We start from the raw sequence: 12,586 nt of genomic DNA on the forward strand, positions 1-12,586 counted from the left end.
GGTTGGCCAAAAACTTTGATGAGCTGTTTTGAGGCAATGAAATACATGGAGTTAATTTCCTCACTTTTATTCTTGTATATTGTTAACAAATAATTTCATTCTTCCATCAAATAGATTGTAATGTCCATTACAAATATTAATTTTGCTTGTAAATATCTAGAACTTGTAATTGACCATTGTGAAATCTTTCACACAAAAATAGATCTGGGACAATTTTTTTTAAACCCCTTAATTCTGTTTCTCAGTTTCCTTTCCTGATTAAATAATCTAAGCCAAAATTGCTAACAGTTCTCTTTTCATTACTGATTTTTATCTGTAGTTCTGTTACGACTGTCTTGAAACTCAGATATGCCCTCTTTGTTGAGATGTTAATCATGAAATGAATGATTCCATTGTCAAGTATTATAGGCTCATTTATAGAAGTCTGAATTCTTTGTTCCGATTCAAGTTTCACTAATTGCTGCATTACATGTAAGTTTGCAGCAATAAGCCAGTTTATAGTTGCAGTCTGAGCATGAGCAGACGAAGGTCATTGCAGACCAAATTGTGAAATACACGGAGACAAAATACTGGATACGTGCTCATGAAAGTTAGTTAATCATTATGCATTTATGCACAAGCAGTGCACTCCACGATACACAGGTGGAAGAATTCTTTGAAAAGGGGAAACAAACTAAGGCTATTTATGTACCACCTCCATTGCTGTAGGAGTGATTATTTCAAAATGTACAAAGTGGGACCTCTCCATGTTTTGAAGATCTGTGGATATTCAGGGTCATTAGAGACGCGTGCTAACCGTGAACTGGTCTATTGCTGCATTACATGTAAGTTTTGAGCATTTAAAGAGAATTGTGATCCCGCAAGGGAGTTTACTTTGTGTTACCCTGAATACAACATGAACTTTTGCAGATTATCAGTGATGTAATTCAATTATTCCAGACATTAAAGTTTCCCCCAAGTCTGAACCACAAAATTAGCAAGAGATTCTAGATTTACAATATTCTGTCATTCATACCTAGAATTTTTCTGATGTTTTTTTTAGAAATGTACAACTTTTCAAACAATCTAAGACGGTTTAGAATATTTTATGTGATATCACTACTTCTACACTGCTTTTGAACATATTACATGAATCCATTTCGAGTGGGAGAATCATGGATACAGTTTGTATATCAATTATTAAAATTGAAAACTATGACCTTTACTTTAAATCAAACTTGTCACGAGTCGTATTTTGAGAGATAAAAAAGATTAAAGAATGAAGAAATGTTTGAGATGAAGACACAAAACACTGTATCGTACATTCATGAGACCCAGTGGCTAAATGAAACGAAAAGTAGGTTGGCTGTCTGAAAATTTAGCAATTATTCATAAAGGTTGGAATCTATAGTGCAGACAATACATAAAAGAAAACATAAATTGATTTTGGCAAATAAAGGCTTGTTGAGATATGGCGAGATAAACTGCTGCGAAAAAACGCTGCTGTGTTTTTTAATAGTGTAAATGAATGGCAACTGTGTGTAATAGAGGACTTGCTCGTATTCACTGAGCTCTGTGTTACAAGATACAGAAATGTGACGCATCGTTTAACAATGTTAAATCTGAGATGCATGGCCCTACGTGTCTGCGAAATGGTGTAATATTAAAGCCCTTTAAAAAAAAAATCACGCTTCAAAATGATCATGAAGTGCCTCAAAAAAGTAAAATCTTTCAGTGACCAGTTTTACCATATACCCAATAGACTGTACAGTTATGAAAACCGTTAAGAAATGCAAAATTTGATTTCGATTCAGTCAAGCTTTTAAAAGTCATGGGGTTCCTGACTGACCTAAAGATTTATAATTATCATTGCAGCATGAGCTAAATCCAGGATTTTGTTTCAGAATCTGAGACAAAGTTACCCAATCCCCTTTAATTTGTGATTTTCCTTGAGATGCAGGAGTACTTGAGGAATTAAAATGACAAGATAACTTGAAGACATTATTTTATTTGGCAAAGAAGTTTTATTCAAAAGCTTCATATCTGAAGAATCGTAAATGAAAAGCATATCATTAGCTTCAATCATCTATACAAATTAAATAGTGTGAAAAAAGAGTTTACAAAAGTATTATCCCAACTTAGAGAAAAATAGCGGGTGGTGCACTCTTGTATTCTCGTAATTAAATATTTTAAAACATAACCTGGTATTTCAGAAGGAAATCATCTACCTCTACATCATAGATTTGTTTTCATGCAAAAATGAGATGCTTGAATTATGACAAAAAATAGAACTTCAGTACAACTTTTGGAGTTTTAAATACAGAATTGGGGGGTAGGGGCACTACCTTACACTATTCCTCTCTGTTTCTTACAACAAATCTAGAATATGTTGGCATTTCCCCATTGATCAACCTACATGCATGAAGTAATTAAAAGGATACTCAAATTCTGCTTAAAGCGATACCGAACTGATGCACTTTCTGCCCTAACGTACTGCTTATTGCACAGCGCCATCTCATGGTCAACTTGCCAACAGTGCATAACCCAAAACTTAATTTCCACTCGCCTTGCAGACAGAGGTCTTGATGCGAGAACCAACAGCACAGCATGTTATGAGACCATACTGCCACAGCTGACCTGAGATGGCACTAGAGGGTATACTTCTAGTACAGTGTGGCTTAACATTACGTCCTTTCTTAAAATGAAAACTCTTGGTTATTCATAGTTCCACAGATCTATACCATGACAACTTCGCTTCTAAATCTAAAATTCATGGAATATCAAAATTATTTCATTAATCTTTCTCTAAATTCTTAAATATTAAAACAAGTCATGAAGAACAAACCCAGATTAACAAACATACATTATAGCTTTGATATACATGCAGAAAGATAGAGAAAACCTGACTGTAGTCAGTATTTCAATGATAAATCAACATATTTCAATGAATACACTAAATAAAACATGTCCAATTAGAAAGAGAGCAATAATATGCATACATCAAATCGTTGAATGTCTACATTAATAGAATAAACATGTTTCAAACAAAAGAAAAGACTATTGTAACCATGAGAACTTATATCACTACATGTAGATTTCTCATCCATTTTCTACACAGTACAGCTAGCACACCATAAACAACATCTCCCTGCATACATTTCTTTAATTGATACTCTTGCACCAACATGGTACTTCTTGGCCCTGTTTCACAAACCTTGCTATCAATAACAAGGTACGATAACTGTTATAAGCTACTGAAATCCTTGCATTTGATTGGCTAGGGTCAGATTTGTCACAGATCTGTGGCACTTGATATTGATAACAGGTTCAATGAAACAGGACCCCGATGATAGATTCATGAAGCTCTGTATAATAAATGCAGATTAACATTTGGTTCTTACTTCTGAAATCACACCAATACACTAGCATTAGAAGTGAATTGTCAATATAAAATATGAAACTTTAGGGAAAGCCACATCGTAAGAAAATAACTTCAATGTCAATTCTGAATACATATAATAAAAGCCAGGCCTCGAAGTTTCTTGCTTGTATTTCATTTATACATGAGAATTTGCAATTACTAAGTGAGGGATAAAACTTATTCAATTATTTCTTCTCCCTATGGGAAAGGGAGGAAGGAGTCAAGTGTAATGAGATAAAGACTTGATATTCATTTAATAGTCACTATAAAGGAAACCGCATTTATCATTTTTTAATGTAAAAAATGTTAGAACCATGTTACCTTCCAATGTAGCGATTAATGCGACTATACAACTACCTTCCATTAATGATTTAACCTTTGTCCTCAGTAAATTATTTCAATGAATGCAATGAAAGCATAATTTTTTGCAGTAACTTTTCACTACATTATCAAAGTCTAATAATAATAACTACTATGTTGTAAATATGCAACGTATGCATATCAATTTTATCTATTTTGCCAGATTGCACTATATTCGTTAAGCAAATTCATGAACATTCAAACATGGAACATAAAACAAATTGAAGACAATATTACATGTAACTAACATAACAAATACAGTTCATTTGATCATACCCTCATTCTTAAATGATATGCACATCAATTGTCTACGACTAAGACTTTCAGAAAAGAATTGAGACTATCTGAGTAAAAAGGAAACTCTTATTCTGACCTTCAAATGTCTTTGAGTGTGTATCAAAGTACTTAATTCTGATGTGTAAACGCGTGTCAATTCAGATGTGCAGAAACCTTTTCTTATTAAATGATAACACAATGTTCATAATATTGGGGAAAAATTAGTATGTGGCTAGACAATTGTGACACACCAGTCTGTTCAAACTATATAAATATGACATTTTAAATTCTATCAAAGCAATATTTTATGAATATCACTGCAATCCTACCCTATCTAAATGTTCTTCCAGTTTTGAAATTCAAGGATATGCCCTGCCACAAAGGTATCTCAGATTAAACAAAAAAAATGTTTTAAAGCAAACCCTCCCCCCCCAAAAAAAAACAAAAACAAACAAACAAACAAACAAACAAACAAGAAGACAGGAAAAAATAAAGTACTCTTCATCGAGTCGGAGTGCAAGGAGTGTCATGACGTGACAGACATGTGCACTATATATAGAAGCCACCATTATTATATGGATGAAATGCATGTATGGCCATCAATATAAAGAAACTGTTTATACCATTTTCTGTGATGATGCCTATTAAAAGTGAAAAACAGTATATTTGTAATAGATAAGCAATTCGTAATGTAAAGGATTAAATCTTTCAATATCAATCAATTTTTCACTTCTTGATCAAAGATCATATATATTACTGTGTAGTTAACATCCTCTTACAAAAATATGATCTACATCTGAAAGCAACTATACAGCTTTTTTCTTTTGTATTTACATTTTGAGCTTTTATCTCCATACTACAAATTAATGTTATGAATACTGCCAAAAGCAACAGCTTTCAAACAAATCAAATTGGTATGACAAACATTCCTCCAGTATGAAATTCACCAGAGTATTTTTTTTTTACAAAGACTTTGTCAAGGAGAGTCAGCACACAAATTGTATCACTCAAGAAAAAAAAAAAAAAAAAAATGAAAATATACTTTCCGTTCTTGCATTAAAAAATGAGCAAATATTGAATATTTTAATTGCTTTTGATTGTTTTGAAGACAGAGTCTTTAACGATTCAATCTAGATTAAATGTTGACAAACAAATTTCAATCTTGACATGCAAGTTCACAAAGGTCAATAGCTGCCAACAAACACATTTGTGAAATGAACGTATTAAGACAGGTGGCGCAACCATTTCAGAGTCACATTAAGATGTGCACTTTATCAAAAGTTGTATCATCATTCTTTGATTGAATTTGTAAGCTAAATACTAATGAAATAACTGAAGTTGTTCTTTTGATAGTAAACATTTTGTTTTTAGAACCGATAACATCTATTCTAATTTATACTAAAGCACAAACAAATATTGGATACTGGTAACTGGATAGTAGCACATACAAGAATTTATGAGAACGTAATATAAAGCAGCACTGTAGAGCTGAAATTAGATAGAGAAACACACGCGGAGCATAACTACCAACAATGGTGTTGAGGGGCTGGTTTGCCCCTAAAACTCTCATAAATGCCATCCGAAACTGAAAATAAATAAGAGTCCATGCAATACCAGTAGCTTGTTTTGAAAATAACTCTTCCTAATTCAGTTTCAATTTTAAACTACAATGAAAAGTGAAACAAAATGATTTGCAAAGTAGTGGTAGCTTCAGGAAATAGACGAAAATAAACATATGAAATACACCAGAAGTTTTCTCTTTCATTCCTTTTCACCAAATTATGCAAACAAATTATGTCACGAGACTTAGTTCTTATAAATGTACACTGGTCTGTCATAATTTGTTCAGCCTTTCTGGTTTTGTTTATGATAAAAGCTGATTTCTCCCGATGCATTTCTGCTATCAGCTTCTATTAGTTGAATTAATCCCCTATAGAGAAAAACACTAATGCTCCTTAATAAAGAGATGTTATGTTTTAGAATACAAAATTGTCCAATTTCAGGGTAAAGCAAGATTTACACAGGGTAAAAAAAAAAGGGGGTAATAAAAAAAGATCCCCCTATAGCACTGTTTAATATACCAAAACAAAACTAATTGTCCCTATTATGGCCATTCAAAACTTGATAAAAACCTTTTTATTTCACCGAAACAGATAAACATGCAGCATTATCTACACTCCAGTGAAAATCAGAATACAAACTCTCCAGTATCTACAACACTACAATAAATATAAAGCTCTTCTACTATTCACAAATATGATTGATCGAACAATGCCTATCTTACAAAATCAACACTAATTAAAGACAAGGGTTTGTACAATAATAAACGTAATCTAAGGGAGTTCTATTGTGTTTATGCCTCCAGAGGCTCTCATTTTGAGTTCAATTAAGTTATTATTTGAACAATAAAATAAAATACTACCGGTATGTGAATCACCAAGGAATCAATTTAATGGTATATTTTGATAGTATTGTATAATTGTACGCCAATCAATTAGAGATTAGACTAGTTTCCTATTACATTCAAATTTATGGATAATTCTTCCCAAAATACACAAAGACAAGTATGAAAGCAACTCTATCTACGAGATCCACCTCACATGTGTATTTATTGCTTTATCGGGAGCGCCAGGAGTGTCAAATCTGACAGACAGGAGCACTATACAAGAACCCAATATTGTTATTATATAAGACAAGCCCCTGTGCGGGCTAGTAAATGTTCAAAGGACATCTTTCATTCCATAAGTATGCATAACATATGAATGCCTTAGTAAAGTTGTCTATTGAACTTATTCTTGTTAAATTTTGCCTCCCTTTCAACTAAAGGTACCGGTACCGGTCAACATTGTGAGGGTTGATTTAAAAAAATCTGTTGAATCAGGATGCAAAACACATAAGATTATTTATGTATGCATGGACTGTCCAGCTAAAATGCCTCAAATCCGAAATTAATTCACGCAATTCACTGTTCATTGACTCTGTTTATTTACAAAAAGAAACAAGAAACAATATAATAACAATGTAAATAAACCATTTGGACATGTTTACCACAACAACAACATACAAGTGTAAATTACTTTACAAACGACAGATACCAGTTGAAAATGATATAAAAATAACATTCTGGCTAATTGCGTTGAAACGAATATCGTCTTTTACAAAATACACACACACAAGATTAAGATTAGGTTTGTGTAGATTAAGGCATGATGAGATTTAGTTCACATCAGATCCTTTGTCCTTTCAGTAGGTCAGCATTTCTTGTCGACCGTTGACGAGTTTGGACGTTACTTTTCCATCCTCTTCCGTGATCTCTGTCTCCTGTCCGTGTTCAGTGATTCTGGGATGAAAATAAAGTTTGGTGAAAGATGGAGAGAGAGGAAAGAAGGAAAAGGAACCAATAGGGTTAATCATAGTGCTGTAACATCACGGATATCTCCAATTCCGTTTAACCGCCAGTCAAAACCGGACGGTTTTCGGTTAAACGATTTAAAAAAATCAAGCAGCAAGCCAGGTCCGTGTGAAAAAGCGGGTGCAGTTGAAGGCGCCAATTTGTGTTTGTGAACTTGTCACATATAATAGTAACAATGTCGTTTTTAGAAGAATGTGTAAGATCATTAATGTAAATTAAAAATAGTAGAGGACCTAGGATAGAACCTTGTGGTACGCCTTGTGTAAAAATTGGATGAATTATTATTATAAACTACATATTGAGATCTATTACAAAGACTACTTTCAAACCAAGATGACAGACAAATTGGAGTGTTCTAGTTTCGGAGTGGTGAGTCAACACACAGATTACTGAGCTGGGAGACATTGCCAGGCATAGTCCCAGGTGGATGGGCATAAATCGAAACTTTAAAAAAAAAAAAAATAATAATAATAATAATAATTTAAAAAAAAAATTATTATTAAAAAAAAAAAAAAAAAAAAAAAAAAACGGGAAAACAAAACCGTCCAATTGAAAACGGAATCGGCCATGGCCGGTCGGATACCGGAGGGTTAAACGTTTGACTACAGCACTAGTTAATTATTATCTATATATAATATTTTCAGTGTGCCAATTGTAAACATATATTATTGAAAGTTGTTAAAATCCCAGGGTCCTGTTTTATAACAGGGTGTGTTATTAACTGTTAAAAGCTAATGAAATCATTGAATTTGATTGGCTGTTAGCAAACTTGTTACAGGAATGTGACAGTTGTTATTGATGATAGGTTTAGAAAAGAAGAGAGCCCTGGGCCCCTGTCTCATATCAATCGCAACTATGTACATAATAGAGATACAGGACTGTAAACTTGCGATCGATTGGAGGACTCGCGAATGATTCGGATCAGTCGCAACTCTTTATAAGATGGGCCCCTGATCATTACAAATAAAATCGAACACCACTGGTCCCAGATATCGCTTTTCAAGCCCCTTCAATATTGATTTTGCCACATTACACAAAATATCGTACTTTAAAAAAAAAAAATCATTGAATGAAAACAGAAATCTTACTTTGTTGTTTTGACTCTTTTTCCATTAATGAACCTGGTAGTAGTAGAGGTTCTCCTGACACCACTCCCAGAACTAGGAGCACCGAAAGATGATGATGAGGAAAATGATGTGAATCTAGAAGAAAGGAGTAGAAGTTCACCGTAAAAATCCCTTACAAGCACTAAAGATACCTTCAAGGGTTGGCAATATATATATGGCGATTGGAAATACAACATTACACACGTGGAGGAATTTGTACCTTATTAAACCTAGTACTGTATTAACAAAAATCCTCTTATTCACAGGTCATTATTGACATTAGTTTTCTTTAGGAACAATAGACCGGTTTACTACCGTAATACTGCATGTTTCTTTCCTGGGGACCCAGTGACAAGTTATCCCATTGACCTGTTATTGGCAAATGAACCACAATACTCAAAATCCAGTCTGTATACATGACTTTTTGCTATGTTGGGCAAGCCTCAGACAAGCTTTTGGATATCAAGTAAAACCTTGGTTTACAAAGTATGCATACAAATTTGAATATTTTAGTAAACTGGTCCCTGAAACTTGTCCATTTCCATTTCTAGTCTGCACTGCATTTTTTTCTTGTACATGGATTCTGTGAACCTTGTGGAATCATCAGTAAGATCATGGAAGGTGATACAGGGTAAAACCTCAAGTAAATTTCAATTAGATAGCCTACATGTGTAAATTCAGTAACATTTTAACTATAAAGGTTGTGAGTATTGAATTTTCTAAAATCTTGAAATCTTGAAAATATAATATATACTGGCCTTCATATTAAGTAATTCATTAAAAATTGAAAAATAATCCTGTAGTTGAAAATATATATTTTATAGTTATAGCTAGGCAAACAAATTCTATGTTAAATCATCACTACAAGAACCGCATCAATGAATTCCTTATCTTCCTCCCCTAGTTCTTGGCTCAAATTTTGATCTTGAATTTTCTTGTACAACACATTTCCACAAGACGTTTACTACCAACGTTGGGACCTTTGATACCAATGTTTGGACCTTTACTACCAATGTTGGGACCTTTACTCCCAATGATGGGACGTTTACTATCAATGTTGGGACCTTTACTACCAATGTTGGGATCATTACTACCAATGTTGGGATGTTATTCATGTTTACTCCCAATGATGGGACGTTTACTATCAATGTTGGGACCTTTACTACCAATGTTGGGACCTTTACTCCTAATGATGGGACGTTTACTACCAATGTTGGGACCTTTACTACCAATGTTGGGACCTTTACTCCCAATGATGGGACGTTTACTATCAATGTTGGGACCTTTACTACCAATGTTGGGACCTTTACTCCCAATGATGGGACGTTTACTATCAATGTTGGGACCTTTACTACCAATGTTGGGACCTTTACTCCCAAAGATGGGACGTTTACTACCAATGTTGGGACGTTTACTACCAATGTTGGGACGTTTAGTACCAATGTTGGGATGTTTACTACCAATGTTGGGACGTTTAGTACCAATGTTGGGACGTTTACTACCAATGTTGGGACGTTTAGTACCAATGTTGGGATGTTTACTACCAATGTTGGGATGTTTACTACCAATGTTGGGACGTTTAGTACCAATGTTGGGATGTTTACTACCAATGTTGGGACGTTTACTACCAATGTTGGGACGTTTAGTACCAATGTTGGGATGTTTACTACCAATGTTGGGACATTTACTACCAACGTTGAGACTTACCCATTGCCAAAGTCCCCGAACCCGTTCCCAAATGAGGCGAATGCCCCTCCTCCTCCACCTACACCTGCACCTAGTCTAGGATGCATACCTCTGTATGAACGCAAGCACCATGCAGCACATCATACAACGGCATGCAAGGAATATACCGGTAGGTTGATAAATAGAGAGGGGTAAAAAACAAATCAAGTGGTTATTACAAGCTAACACACATGGGACATTCTGTGTATCTTAGATTATGTGCATCTTAGAGACTAGCAATGTTAGATTGAAATTAATTAACTGCAATTTAAAAAGAAGATGGTGTATACATATCAAACATGTTTTCATAAATTATTACTCCCAACTACAAGACAACAATACATATCTAGAAGGATAGGGAGAACATATGTGAACTACCACCAGGTAAAAGGCAAAATATATGTGGGGGGGGGGGGGGACGGTGGGCTACATGTACTTATAGGAGTAATATCAGCTCTATAACTCAAAGGAAAAACATCTAAAAATATATGTTAAACATAGTTTAAATAAAGAATGTGTAGAGGTATGGGAAAATGGAAACAGATCTCAAATACATGATATAAAGACTCAAAGTAAGTTATCTTGTACAGATACATGTATGTACATCATACATTATCAATGCAGGACATATAACTTTGTAAATCAATAATAATGTACATGGAGGCAGTCCAGTGGAAACATTCTTGAGTTACGAAAAATACAAAAAATATCAAATTTACAAGGGGTATGACAAATTATGAATAATTCTGATGATGTACCTAAGCCAATTTTACTTTGGACAACACATTGCACTGTATTTCTTTGTACACTACATTACAGTATACGATTCAAACATGTAGCAATGTAATGCTGATGGAGACTTTGAAAAAAGAAACTGAAACATGGACCTGAAAACATATCTAGTAAATCATGTTAATGAGACACATATCATTGTGATGGAAGGATGCTCTATCGTGTATGCAAATGATAAAGTTCACCTTTTGTTCTGCAAGCTGAATTATTCAAAAATATATATGAGCATGAACATGAGCATGATCATGAACATATAACAAGTTTATAATTTTAAAACAGGGAGACATTTTTACAAAATAAGAGAAAGAGAGATAGAGAAGGAAGGAAGCTAGAGGAAGAGAAGTAGAGAGAGAGGGTGATAGAGTGAGAGAGAGAGAGAGAGTTAGAGAGAGAGAGAGAGAGAGAGAGAAGAAAAGCAGAAATGAAGAGAAGTAGAGAGAGAGATAGAAAAGGGAGGGGGGTACACTGTTTTCTAACAGGCATATTAAGTTGTTTCTTACATATTTTGAGGACATACACGTACAAACATGTACTTGTGCTCACTAGTGAGGTACATCTGATTGGCGATGTAACTTGAAAAGTAGTTCTTTCTTCAGTCAGTGGGAATAATTCAGGCGCGGATCCAGGATTTCTTAGGGGAGGGGGCCCAACTTTTTTTTTTTTTGCTCCCGAAAATTTGAAAAGCGCGCCGGCCGAAAAGTCGCTCAGTGGGGGGGGGGGGGGGGGGGGGGGGGGGGGGGGTACAGAGCACAATTTTTTTTTTTTTGCTCCCGAAAATTTGAAAAACGCGCCGCCCAAAAATTCGCTCAGTGGGGGGGGGGGGGGGGGGGGGGTAGTGAGCACATTTTTTTTTTTTGATCCTCAAAAAAAAATTCAATTTGCACCCCCCCCTTGAGCGCCAGGGGGGGGGGCCCAACCCCCAAAAAAGGTAAAAATCACGTGATCCGCCACTGGAATAATTACCCATTTCGGTAAGCTTTCACTTGCTCTAATGCAAGTTTCTTCAGACCTATGTTGTAGCTGACGCTGTAGCTCTTGCAGCGTGACATAGGTCTGAAGAAGCTTGCAGTACAGCGAGTGAAAGCTTAATACCAAAACAGATAATTTTTCCACTGATTGTGAAAAAAAGAACTAATTTCAAAGTACTTTTGCTATAAGGGCATTGGATATGTTACAAAAAGGATTGTGCCTTTCATAAAACGTTAAGCCTCATTGAGATTGTATGCAGTAACCAGCTCCATATCCTAACGATGTGGTTCTAACTTTGTGTGATAAAATTATAATTTTCAACAATCTTGTATTTTGCGTTCTTTACGCACCTATTCATGCCACTACAATTGGCTAAACTATCAAAAGGGGGTGCTTTCCAACATGTGATACAATATACATCTACCAGTACAGCTCAACTTGTCAAAATAACATCAAATATTTGACTACTGTTCATCCTACATATTGGGGGTCACATGTGTTTGAACTATCTTGATGAGCTAAATAGAAAATCATATGACTTCATGA

At 34.7% G+C, this 12,586-nt stretch overlaps 1 protein-coding gene across 1 annotated transcript in view; it reads right to left on the bottom strand.

Annotated features, from left to right (window-relative positions):
- Positions 1–5,786: 5,786 nt before the first annotated feature.
- Positions 5,787–12,586, bottom strand: part of LOC584933 (dnaJ homolog subfamily B member 6) — a 22,917-nt gene continuing 16,117 nt past the window's right edge. The window contains exons 7-9 of the mRNA XM_030985202.1: positions 10,262–10,351; positions 8,537–8,650; positions 5,787–7,376 (exon numbers count right to left, since the gene is read on the bottom strand). Of these exons, the coding sequence (XP_030841062.1) occupies positions 7,280–7,376; positions 8,537–8,650; positions 10,262–10,351 (301 nt within the window). The 3' untranslated portion in view covers positions 5,787–7,279. The remainder of the gene's footprint in view (positions 7,377–8,536; positions 8,651–10,261; positions 10,352–12,586) is intronic.

This window comes from Strongylocentrotus purpuratus, unplaced genomic scaffold, assembly GCF_000002235.5.
Source record: "Strongylocentrotus purpuratus isolate Spur 01 unplaced genomic scaffold, Spur_5.0 spur5_contig_835, whole genome shotgun sequence".
NCBI lineage: Eukaryota > Metazoa > Echinodermata > Echinoidea > Camarodonta > Strongylocentrotidae > Strongylocentrotus > Strongylocentrotus purpuratus.